The 13,539-nt window shown below is 43.2% G+C and overlaps 1 protein-coding gene across 2 annotated transcripts; it reads right to left on the reverse strand.

The window, feature by feature from the left end:
- Positions 1–6,759: 6,759 nt before the first annotated feature.
- Positions 6,760–13,354, reverse strand: LOC121084723 (cytochrome c oxidase assembly protein COX18, mitochondrial). Of its 2 annotated transcripts, none has more exons than XM_040586578.1 (6): positions 13,074–13,354; positions 11,702–11,802; positions 10,807–10,970; positions 9,361–9,473; positions 8,224–8,331; positions 6,760–7,087 (listed from the first exon to the last, which is right to left on the reverse strand). In XM_040586578.1, exons 1-6 carry the CDS (start codon positions 13,329–13,331, stop codon positions 6,914–6,916), a joined length of 918 nt encoding a protein of 305 aa, XP_040442512.1. In that variant the 5' UTR covers positions 13,332–13,354; the 3' UTR covers positions 6,760–6,913. The 2 variants fall into 2 exon arrangements, with proteins under 2 accessions (XP_040442512.1, XP_040442521.1); XM_040586587.1 differs by lacking the exon at positions 13,074–13,354 and adding an exon at positions 12,377–12,727.
- Between the last annotated feature and the right edge of the window lie 185 nt (positions 13,355–13,539).

A 13,539-nucleotide genomic window follows, 5' to 3' on the forward strand; every position in this document is an offset into this window, starting at 1 on the left:
AGAAAGGGACAAAAATTATGGAACAAATGAGCAAGTTCCAGAATAAAACATCAGTCTCGAAGTGCCACATGGCTATTCCTCATGCATTAACAAACCATTAAGTGCTATGAGCTCACTCCTGCTCACAGCCTGTCACCCATTTAAACAACTCGTGCCTGCAAAGCAAGGTTGCCTACTCATGACTTACTAATCTACATGAGAAGCTCAGGTCCTGTTTTAGGTCCATCAGCATGCAGCCCTTCCAGCTACAGAGAAACATTAATGTACCAATTAACACAGAACTAGAAACAAACTACATGTCACAACATTTATGGTCTTTGTCTCCTGAGGTTCAAACAAAAACCTAAAGTATGGCTTTCTTTAAGGACCTAAGCATGACTATTCAGCACTTGGTATCAGTGTTACTTTTAACCTAAATAAAAAGAATCTGGAAAAGGTGCACTCTGTACATTCCCACTTGAGTTCCAGTTGCTGAACTGCCACTGCTTTTGATCTGAAGATTATCAGCAAACAGAAAACTGTTTTCTTAAAATCACAGAGCTGCAGAGAAAGGCTAGAAGAAAGGTAGGAGGGGGTGTGTGTTGCACGTGTACATATATGTCTGAAGGTAGATATACTGTCTCTCAACACCAAAAAAAAAAAAAAAGTAGTATTTTTTGCCCCTTTCCAGTCTTGTCTCTTGCTTACTAAGGGCTTGTGGTTATCAGCTCTCAGACAGGACTGAAGTATGTCTGAAGCACGTGGACTTCTTCAGCCCTGGGTGGAACACTTACTTCCTGTCTTAGTTTCTTTCACAATTTGTCCTGTCTTTTTTGTCCAACAGCTTTCAGTGAATTTAGTGGCTGAACTCCATGAATCTTCTTTGTGCCTGAGATGTTATTTAATAATCTTTTACCAGATTTTTTTATCCTGTACAGTAGAAGCAGTTACTGAACTTCACTTCTTTCTGCCACTGTTTAAAGGTCAGCTTAATGTTCCCAGGAGATTCCTGGGGTTTATAGTACTTACTCCTATTTTTTCGGCAATGCTCAGAAAAACAATTTCGAAATTCTAGCACTTCTGGTTATGCTGGAAGTATTTAAAGAATCTGTGGAGCAGGATCTACTGACTGAAGTTCAGAAACTATACATAAATTAGAAGCTTGTTTTTATTTTGCATCAGCACAATGCAAAATAAGTTACAGTAGCTACTGCCACACGAGGCCGTGGCTAGGCATGAGGAACTACAGTCTGTATTTAGGACAGAAGCATCATGCCAACTTGCATTATGCCTGGACAACAGCTACATAATTCAGAAATAAAAATACTAGTAAAAGCTAACAGTGCTTTTTTTATTAATGGGAGAATTACAACTTCCATTCCCTATTTATCACTGTTTCCAACTGTTCCACAAACAAAACCATCCTTAGTTATTTCCAATCTGCTGCTTTATGGCAGGCAGTGAAAGGAAGACAACTGTGCAGAATATCCTTAAGCAGTTCTTTACCTCCACACTCCCTTTCATGACAAACTCCATACATACCACTGTATCAGGGGTCAAAGGGACTAAAAATGATTTAAAAAAACCCACCAAAATGCTCCTTTTACCCACTTCCCCCTCTGTTAGAGGGACATCTACAAATTAAGTATTAATCAAAACTGCTAACATTTCTGACAATGATAAAACAGTGGTATTACACAAATATTAAATTTCTGAGTAAAGACAAGATATGCCTGGATTCTCTAACGTTAGCCTAGGCAAACAGGAATGGGCAACGAGGAACAGTTTCTTCAGTAATGATAAAACAAATCTTCCTTATTTTTAGAACCATTAAGTATTTCAGGAAATAACTGTATGAATTGTCATCTTGGTTAAATGGAAAATTTTTGTGTTACATGAGAGTTCTGAAAACCACAGAATTTCTGCTTCCCCCCTCCCCCCCATATACAGGTGCACCTCTTATTTTGCACAGAAAGAACACTAAACTGCAACAAAAGCTAGAAACTTTACTCTCAATGCAGCTAAATTAGTTAAGACAGAATTTTAATCACCTCGGTATCCACAACAGCTGAAACAAGATGGTACAGTTTATTTGCTCCCAGGAAACTTAGGGACTGCAGATAATCAAACCTCAGAGCCCTGTGAAATTTTTCTCTGGGATCCACTTCACTCAAACTAGCACCTTCTCTGAGACACATCTCAAAAGAAATAAAATTACTCTCATAGTATCTCTTCAACTAGAAATACAACTGCTTTCCCAAATTGCCGAAGAAATCCAAATTCATATCTTCACAACAGGTATGTTAAAACTAAGCACTCCTACCTAACATTTCAGAAGAACTTAATAGTCTTCATAAAAGGTCAGCTGTACAAACCAGGAGTTGGGCTTTGCTCTCCATGCTGCCATACCACAGTGCCTGTTGCATTCTGTGTTCCTCAAGTGCAGCAGTTTCATTTGCGATAGTATCTATCCCCATGGAAAAGATAATCAACAGCTGTATGCCTTGCATGGATTTTACCAGATGTTGGCCAACTTTAAACTCCTTGGCCTTGGTAATCTAGAACGGTGTCTTTGTAAAAGCCAAGTGGTGAATGACTAAACAGTTTCACCTTGCATCTACTTTTTAAAAATAATATGCAAATTAATGGTTGGCTTTTTTCAGTTTCATTCTGAACAGTCTGGATTTTGTTGACCTCGTATACTTATGACTAACAGACATTTCTTTTCCAACACAGAAATAATGACCACCACAGCAATGTTTGAAATCCTTTCCAGAAAGGAAGAACAATAATGTCATCATCACCGAACAGCTTCAGTCCTCCTCGATTTCTACCGCATAGGTTGGGGGATCAAGGATGCACAGATGAGACAAGTCTCCACGCCAGCCTCACACCTCAGATTCCAACTACTTATCAATGTAAGAGCAAGGACAAAAAAACCACAGTTCACTAGTAACAGTTCATTCATATTTGCCAAACTCAGCAGTTCATCGCAACAACTGCAAATATTTTCTAAATGCAATTACACATTCTTGGCAATTTAACTGATGGAATAAATGAGACAAAAGTAACTAACCCAGGGAGCACTGGAGCTGGTCAGAATCAGCATGCAGAATTCCAACTTGCAAAGCCACAAGCATGGCACAAGTTACCAGGTTTCCATGCCAAAATCACCACACGTGGCTCCAGCTCTACCCAAACTGTGTCCTGCCATCCTCCCCACTGCCTCTAGCAACGCCCAGAAACAGGTACTTCACAGGGAAGTGCAGGACACATGTAATACTCAAGTGTGGAGTAATCCACCTCCTCGGCACTTTCCTATTAGTCTTAACAGTCTGAGTCTGGGTTTAGTTTACTAGATTTTTGTAGGATTTGAAAATAACCCAGACATTTCTTACCCTTAACGTTAACTCTAAATACCTTTACCTGCGGCCAGTTCACATATAGTCCTTCTGTATACACTTCTGAGTTTTTATTAACTTTGATTACTTTGTTCTGTATTTATCATCATTAAACTTAGCACCTGAACACTTAAAAAAAAAATAAAATCACCAACTCCCTTAGTGAATATTTATTATGAAATTATAAAGCCACTGGAAATAAGAAGGAACTTTTCCTGACACATGAGACTAATGTCTCCAAGCAGAAGACAATTATCAACTGTGCCCTTGAGGTCTTGCCCTGTTGCCATTTTAAGACAAAGGCAAGATTTTCCTTGGCTTCAGCACGAGGATCAATATCTCACTAAACCTTGCTATGCTATTTGAGATGACAAAGAATACAAAGTCACTCTTTCTATAATAATGCAAGCAACATCAAAAGCACCGCGTATCACTGAGCTTCACTGCCTCGTGTTCTTGTGCAGCCAGACCCGGTATCAGCACTGTGAAGTGAGTTGTTCTACAACACTAGCAACAAAACACAAGTTCAAAAGCCAACGATCCAAACTTGCACATGTACCTGTTACTAAACCCAACCTATTTTCCTGTGCTTAAAGAATTGCATACATGTTTGCAAATTAAACTAGGACCTCTTAACTGAAATCTCAAAAGGGAAGGAAATCTCTTTTGGGACAAGAGGCCTATTACAGAGTAGGAAGCTTGCCATTAGTTTTAAGGAAACAGTAATAAATATTGAGCAACAGTTAGAAATCAGAAATACATTTTTTTTGACCAGTGCAACTTAAAATTTTAATTGCCATTCCTCTCTAAAAATTAATGCAGAATATTATTAAACAAACCATACACAGAAGAGGAAGAAAATGTGCAAGTCAGTGATTCCCAAGTAGAAAAAGGTAGTTAAAAGGATCACCGAGCCCTTGATGTGATACGAGGCTACAATCAATCTGTTGCTTCTTAGGATGGGGACGCTGCTAGAAATTCAGCGTTACCTACACAGGAACAACAAACTGCATTCTTGCCTTAACCTATACGGTAACTGGCAATACACCACCCGTAACATTGAGCATGCTCCCAGCTGTATACTTGAAAAATGTTTTTATTTTAAAGAATTTGTGATATTTGTCCAGATAAGACACTAATATAATCAAAGAACCATGCAGCTAGGAAGGGAATTCTGGAAATCTCAAGTCCAAGCCCTGCTCGGTGCAGGGCACATTAAAGCAGGTCCCTCAGGGCCTCATCCAGCTGGAGTTTCAAGTACCTCTGATAACACAGATCCCACAATTGCCCAGGAAAACAAGTGCTGAACCATCCTCAAGATAAAACACATGTTTTTATATCAATTTTGAAATTTTTGTCTTCAGACCTGCTCCTGTTGCCTCCCATCCTTCCTCTATACCCTCCTGAGCAGAGTCTGGCTCCATGTCCTTTGCCACTTCCCACTGCTTGCAGACAGCGGTAAGTCTCCCCTGCCTCTTTGCAAGGCTGTCTTTAGAGGCTGAACAAAAACCCAGTTCTTTCAGCACACCACAGGCTTCAGCGCTGTGACTGTCTCGGTATCCTGGATCTGCTCCTGTACATTGATGTGCTTGACCAGGGAACCCAGAACTAGACAGAGCATCCAGATGTAGCCTCCAGAACTGCCAGGGAACAACTGCTTCCCTTCAGCTGCTGGCTGCACTCTTGCCGATACAGCCCAGTAGACACTTGCTCCCCTCAACCAGGCACCTCAGGATTTCACTTTCCCCTCATCACCTTACCAGGCCACTGCCAGGACCCAACTCCGTGAATAACTACTGCCAGATAAGCGTAACAACCTGCCTGTATCCTGCCACCAGCAGACTATGCAATCCTACAGTGAGAAACCATGCCCAACCACCACTGCTGTCATTCAATCCTGTCTAACAGGTAGATTGCAGCCTGAGAAACCATATGGCAATATTAATTCAAATAAAATGCAGTAAGAAAATAGAATTTATATGACTTCTTTAAAGCTTCTGAAGCGAGCATGAGAGAACGTCGTGCACTCCCCTAGCAAAAATACATCCACTAACAGACAATCTGCAGTGCAGTATCAGGACTGTAAAGTAGGAACATTTAATTTCAAAAAACATTTCTGAAAAACATCCCTCTCCTACCTACATGCCAAACCTTGATAAACTTCTTCAACCCCATGTTTTGCTCAGGGTTCAGGAAACAAACCAACAAAAGAAAAGACTACAGGTTCTTCCCACCACAACAAAGGCATGTGACCATTGGCTTGTTACTGTCATCTATAGCTGCCTGGTATTCCACCTGCTTCTCTCTTTCCCACTGCTTAAATAGTTTTCCGTAATGAAAAAAAAAAAATCCTAGTTATTTTAAACATTGTTTTCTATTATCAAAGATTAATAAGCACCAACTTGAACAGTGAAAACACAAATCATCCTGACGCTGTGCTATGACAACCATCTGAAAGCAAAGCATATAAGCTATGCTTTGCCCTCTATCCCAATTTCTGCTTCTCTAAGAAAAAAAAAAAAAAGAAAAAAAAAGGACAACCTTTCACTATACCAGATTCACACAGACCTCTGTGCAAAGGGCCGTTCAAGCACATAACTTTCACAACAACATGTCTGCTGACATGGTATGAAGAGCAAAGCAAGATGTGAATACCCTTGCAGGAACTACCTACGTGGAAGGACACCAATGTTCACATAAAAAAAAATAAAAATCATACACAGGGTCCTTTAAGGCATAAAATATTTGCACTTTACCCTTAGGACTTATGTTGAAAAAGAGATCTGATATACAGCTGAAGTATTTGGTTTCTCACCATCATTCACTCTTTTTCAGGGTGCTACATGCCTCATTACAGCATATACAATAAGCAGCTGCTACCCTTTTAATGGAAAAAGAAATCAGGTAGAAACAGAGCACTGTCACTCAACAGCTGACCACCAAAAACAATATAAGAAACTTGTCCTCCTAACTCCCCATCTAGTGTCCGAGACACTGACAACAACCTAGTTTACTTTGCAGATACAGGAAATGAGCTATCAGAACTGTTCGGAAAAACTCACATAAACCACCTGGACATCGAATGACTACAGTTCGCCAATCAATCTGCGCCACTGTCTTAATTAAATAAACCACTAACTACAGCATCAGACCATCTAGTCTTTCCCTCATCCCACAACTTGTTTGCTAACCCGTAAGTCAGATCAGCTTCACTACAAGATGGCAGCCTAGCTGAGTCACAGTTTTATTTAATATTCATTTGCACAATTCCTTACGACAATTCAGGAGGCAAAACTGTATTACTGGATTATTCTAACTGCAAAACAACCACCCTTGAAACAAAACTTCCCAATAAAGACACACTTGTGCTGAACAATCATTCTTCACAGCCAGACAGTCAATGCTTTATTTAGAAAATAAATATAATTCCAGCTGCAACTTTTTACAGTAAATAAGCCCAGCTCAATAAAACAGCACTACTTAATTACCCATGCAAGATTTGTGGGACAGCTCTTCTGACAGCTCAAATGACATCATTTCTTAAAGCTGTATTTGGTAGTCAAGGCAGACACTATATCCCTGTAAGGAGTATCAGAGTCAGATTTGGTCCTTGGTATGCAACACAGCCGACGAAAGGTTGGAGAACGCAGCAACAGGTTGTGCGAGAGTCCCACGAAGCTTGAGGACAGCCAGTACAACGACATAGACTGCAACGAGACAAATACAGAGTTCAGCTTCCCTAGACACAATGAAAACACTACAGTTTTAGGCAGCTATTCATGAACCACAACCACTGGCTGTTGCAATTTGATACAAATCAATTTTCCTCACACAGGGCACCAATTGTCACAGCACAAGTAAAACTAGCAGGCTGCAACAGGGCTTTACCATCAGTCAGATTCTACTGTCCGTGCTGTTTTTCCATCCTCCTGAGGCCAGACCACACTGCTCCTTCTCTCCACTACCTCTGGGTTCTTCCTTCCCCAGGCTCCTCCTCCAGCCAGCCTCTCCTCAGAGCTATTTAACCACTTAGCAGAACGAGCTACATCTGCACATCATCCATGTCAATCAACTCACTGCCTTTGCAGCAAGGCCACAGCTGCATGTTATCAATGTCAAGCAACCCACTGCCTTCATTCCTCTACAACTGGTTACTCCCAGTTATCAAGAAAAATAACTCACCTAACCCCACTTCTCTCAATAACAATAATGGCTTCCATTTCAAATGTATTTTTCACTCTTTCTCAGCTCTTTTGGGGAAAACAAGTAATCTACTCTGGAATCTGACAACGGTTCATAAATTAATTCATATTAAACTTGCGTAAACTTCTCTATTTCAGACTAAAGGTGATGCGCCAAACAACTAGATACTTTGCTTTTGCTAACCACTGCAAAAATACCCAGAAGTAGGACACCTGGTAAAAATTAGAAGTGTTTTAACAAGATCACAGACAATTTCCTGATATAAGAACTATGCTGTTTTCTCCTTACAGTAAGCAAACACTTAGCAAACTTTTGTCTCTATATCCTTATATAAATGTTCCTCTCATGTCTGAGATCACAGAAAGGATACTAACCTGCTCTAAATGTCCTTCCAAGCCCTAAATTACAAAAATGTAATTTAGAAACAGTAAGTCTGCAGATTTCTTCCCTCTGAACAAAAATACTGTAAAAGGTTTATGAATTTAAATGCATGTGTACACAAAACATCTTACGTGTTTTAGGGCATGCTGTAATAGAGAGCATGGTCTATTAAACACACCAGGCATTTGGGTTGCTCTTGAAGCACTAGGAACATACCAGAGTCAGAGGTTAACAGATGCATCATTAAGACTGTACTTACAGAGGGGACCGTTGCAGCCACAGGGATCATTACTACTGACACCACTCGAAAGAAATTTGTAGCAAGCTTCTGGAACCTGGAAACGTCCATTTTTTGCGAAGCAAAGATCTGAAAGGGAGAAACCCACAGACATAAGGTCTTTTTGAAATGACTAAAATGAGAAAAAAAGACAACCATGGGGTTTCCTGTAACCCAGCACTCCTGTTCAGGTATTACTTTCATTTTGCATCCTCTGTTCCAATTAACATACTGCTACAGTCTTTCATTTAACTTGTTTGAAGTTTTACATGTTCAGTCCTCTGTAGAAAATACTGTAACAACCCAGCAGAGCAGCTGACAATCATTTCAAGTTAAGGTAACTTTACACAGTCTGTCTCTTTTTCACATCCCCACATGCCAAAGCCCCAGCCTGAAGCACAGCCCTCGAGGAGAAGGCTGCCAACAGGAAACAGACCACAAACGGTTGATGGATAACTAAACGACAGCAGAATCAGGTCTACAGTCACATACGGACTTTTTTTCTCTAAGACACACTCTGTCCACATGACATAGAAGAAACTGGAGTAACAATGAAATCCACAGGGTTAGAGTTTGATGAGAACACCTGACATAAAAATCAAGAAGAAAAATATTTCCATCAAATTACCTCCAAAACCGGAAAATGGAAGACTTTTTTTCTCTTTTCTGTTTGTGTTGGTTTACCTCCCCAGCAACCTTTAAAAGTTAGGGATTTTTTCAAGTTTTTAAGAAGTCATCGTTAATTTTGTCCACAAGGTGGGGAGAAATAACTGGGGGGGTAGAATAAACCAAAACCCCAACATGTGCTTCTGGATGCTTAACACCCAGGGAGCTCATTAGAACATCATTCTAAGAGAAACTTTAGAGTCAAGACTAAATTTTACTGAGGCTCGGGTCAAGTATCCATATCACATCAGAATTTGTCATCTTTAAACAAATACCCACATATTCAAATGCACACAACAAATTATTTCTGAGTGCTGCCCAATGCATTTAAAGCACCGATAAGCTGAGATCACCCTTACATTACCGTGTTTTATAAGTGGGTAACACTGTCTCACAGTTCTAGAAAAAAGAAATAATCCCTTTCCAATCATTCTATTTATTCCATCAACGTACCTCCACTATCAGCAAATTCACGAGCCCAAGTAAAACTGGCAAAATCCACGTAGAATCTGGTGCCGTGAGGTCTGTAAACCACAACGCTCCTCCTGCTGAAAACTGTCCCTGAACTATAAAAATAAAGAAAATACGGAATTAAGTATGATTTGCTACCTCAAGCTGGTCAGAACTGTACCATGTATGACAACCAAATCATCCAAGCTTCTAGGTACACTTTATCTACACAGGTAACACTATTAAAGCAGGAAACTTTGGTTTAACAGCTTGCATGTCAAGGCATCCTGCTATCAACACAAGTAAAGAATGGTGGGAGACACCAGGTGAGATCCAGCTTAGCTAATGACAGCCACTGACTCAGGTAAACCTGCGATAAAAACTAGCTTGATCTCAACCACCATTTTACAAGCCAGTGAGGAAAATAACGCAATGCAGTAACCTACAGTAAGTACACACTTTAGATTTTGGAAATAATTACATTTTTCTTAGTAACCATATAACTTGTTGCATTTTTCTTTAGAACAGGGGTGCTCAAACTACGGCCCGCAGGCTGGATACGGCCCCCCAGGGTCCTCAGTCTGGCCCCCGGTGTTTACAGACCCTCCTGCCCCCCCCCCGCCGGGCGTTGGGGTGGGGGGGGAAAACCAAGCAGCTGCAGATGGCTGCCTGCCACTTCATCCACACGCCGGCCCCGTTTAAAAAGTTTGAGGACCCCTGCTTTAGAAGAACAAACTATACACTGTTTTCTACAAAATAAAAACACCCATATTTTTATTAAAAAAAACAACCCATGCATTCATCTTGTCTACAGTACTCCATTTGAAAATTCACATGGAAGAAAAAAATACAGATTAATAGGGAATGTGCTGTGGTACAGGTAGTATTACTTGCTAAATATCCCTGTCTTGTGAACCAGAAAAATCCCAAGACAATTCCCACCCACCCCCCAGTAAACCTTTCTTCAGAAAACCAAAAAATAATTAAATGCTCACACAGCCTAGCAAAATGCCTCACGTTGTTCCCAGAGCTCAGATTCTTGATACTGCTTTTGAAGAGGCATCCTGCAAAGCTCACAGCACTATTACAAATAACGAGAACATATAAGAAGAGACCAGTGATGCTCTGGATGCTGCAAATCCCTGCTGGAAATGTTCAAACCAAAGAAAAGTACAGGTGGGGTCCAGACACAAGTTCTTTGATTACATGCAGTGCAGTTTAATCCAGTACAACATGCCCAATGTACCTAATCAAAGCCTTTGAATTTTATTTTTATATTTATCCATGCCTAAAACTGTATTGTTTAAAAACCTAGCAGTGGAGTATTCTTTGTATCAGCTTATATGTCAAGCGCAGGAGATGGTGTACTTTAACCAAAGAAGCGCCTGTAAAAACAGCAATTGAATGAAAAATGACTGTTAAAAGAGTGTGTCTGTTCAGATGAATCACCTTCTGAGCTCATGGCACCAACACTGCAGTTGCGCAAAGCGAGGGACACGCAAACCCACATTGGGATCTGTACCCACACCAGCAACGTGGCTTTGAAGGGATGGCAGTTGTCTCGAATGTACAGCTCTGTAATAACCCTCCTCAGGTTTTTCTTAAAGTGGAACCTTTTAGAAAGAAAGAAAGAAAAAAAACAGCAACCCAAACTCCTCTCACAACAGCTGTTACAGAATAACTTCTCAAATTCTGAAATAACGCTCCCACAGGCTGTACATATCAAATGTGCAACTCTGGGAAGCCTGAGCCTTTCCTCTTCAGACATGCCCCTCTCCTTTGCCAACCCCCATCCCTCACAACTTTTGGCCCTATTGCTATAAAGCAGCTTTTCGCAACAAAATTTCCAACCACCATTAGCAGTGACCAGTAACTTGTCTGGTATTTTATTTCACAGTGCTTTTTGTCTGAACTGGGGCATAACTACCTCAATACAGAGGCAATCAGCCAGTTGTGTGATCCCCAGTATCCCAGCCAAGATACACTGCTACTGCACCACGTGTGGTACTACACCAACAAAGGAACAGGACCACAACCATTCACACCTCAAGTTCCAGCAATATTTAGGTACCACCATAGCTAAGGAAAGTTTACCCGCACATAAAGACAAAAAAAATTAAAATTCCTGGATTTGGCCCTGTAATCATAAATCTATCACCAGTCTGGAGCTTTAAAACAGATACAATCTGAACAGCAATACAAGAAACGCAAGTAAGTCATAGAAGCGGCAAGAAAATCTAATCTTCGGGTAATGGTAGAATCTTCTGTGGAACATACAGACTTTCCCTCCTGCTATCCTTCAATATGGAATGAATTTATAAGGTATATAAAATTGCCATCTTACCTGGCCACCTTTTCAGACCAACCCAGTTGCTTTCCACGAACAGAAACTTCATAGCGAAGATGCTCGGCTAGTTTTTTAATCTCAGGCTGCAAGTTTTCCAGCTAGCTAAAGAAAAGGAAAAGTGTTTATGGACAGTTACATGAAACAACTGCTTCCTCTTCCCATCTGATACTGCACAGATATTAAAAATGACTGCGAAGGACAAGACACACATCCCTGAGCACCTTGTACCTTTAAGCAAAATAACATGAAAATACTAGTGAGAAGTGTTTACAGTAACAATTGAAGATGCTATCTTACTAAAAAATGAAATAAATACAGAGTTAGATTTTATAGTTTGTTTTGAATAAGAAACTTTTAATCTTCTTTCAGGAACTGTGACAAGATACTCAACAGAAAAGCCTTTAATGACACCTCCAAAAGATTTAAGGCCCAGCAGGATAGAACTTTGCAGTCACTGGAGTCATTATCCCGAGGAATAAGAGAACCCCCTACATAAGAATGTAATACTGTATTCACTTTTGCAATCACAAGGAAAGGAAGCGTTAACCGTAAAAACCAAAACAAACTAAAAAACCCCACAACCCACCGCAAACACACTGCAATAAAATTGTTTCTCGTACAACAATGCTCTTTGAGGGACCGTCACTGAAGAACCCGATGCAAAAACCACACCTGCATTTCCCAGCCCGACCTTCACCCAGGTGAACAAAGGCTCAAGGGACTCCAGCGGGGACGGAGCTGTAGCAGCTGTGCCAGCACCCCGGCGGCCCCCGCGGGACAGCGCTGGGAACCGCCCCGCAGGGCCGCAAAGGCTCCTCCAGCCTCTTCAGTAACTCCAACCGTTTTCCTCGCTCGGGGGGGAAGTTATTTAGGAAGCGCTGAAGGCTGGTTTACTTCAGGTTTTTATTGGGACGGCTTGGGCAAACGCCTTCAGGCAGCGCACCACGGAAGGCGCCTTGCACACACCGACTCCTGCGCTAAAGCAGCTCCATTTCCACGCAGCCCCCACGAAGCAGCGCACCCCCACTCCTCAGTTTTATTCATACGTGTTCATACTATATTACTTATAGGCCCCTGCCGCGGGAAGGCCTCCCGGAGCGCGGCGCCCCGCAGGCCTGCAGCCCGCGCCCCAGCGCAGGGGCACACGGCGGGCCAGGGCCACCCAGCGGCGGCGCCGTGGGGCGGGACACGCGTGGCACGGAGCAGCCCACCCCCCGCCTCCGGCCCCAGGACACCACCGCGGCCGGGAACCGCCGTCCTACCAGTCCCCCCGAGGGAATACCGCCCACGGCGGGCTGGAGGGCGCTAGCCGGGCCCCCCGCCCCGCCTCACGCAGCGAGGCCGCCCTCAGGAGGGGGGACGCACCCACCTTGGCCAGGAGGCGGCCCTGGTGCGCGGCCAGCGGTAAGGTGACGGCGGTGCGGAGCAGGGCGGCGCTGCACACGATGGTGGCCCACCAGGGCAGCCCGGCCGCCGCCTGCACCGCCGCCAGCCCCTCCTCCGCCCAGTGCACGGGCACCGACTGCGCCAGCTGCTCGTACCAGCCGCCGGGGCCGCCGGGACCACCGCTCCCCGCCGCTACGGGCGCGGCGGCCGCCCGCCAGCCCGGCCGCGCCAGCCGCCACATGGCGAACGGCTCTGCCCCGGGGCGGCGGCTGCCGCGCATGCGCCACGCGCCAGCGCAGCGCGCCCTCCCGGCGGCGCGGCGGCCATGGCGGCTGAGGGCAGCGGGACGGGCAGGCGCCGCGGCGGGGTATCCGCAGCCGCTCAGCAGCCGTGGGGCTCCTGCCTCCCCCAGGGCAAGGAGACGGAAAGGGCGGGCCTAGGCCCCTGCT

This window comes from Falco naumanni, chromosome 1, assembly GCF_017639655.2.
Source record: "Falco naumanni isolate bFalNau1 chromosome 1, bFalNau1.pat, whole genome shotgun sequence".
Taxonomy (NCBI): domain Eukaryota; kingdom Metazoa; phylum Chordata; class Aves; order Falconiformes; family Falconidae; genus Falco; species Falco naumanni.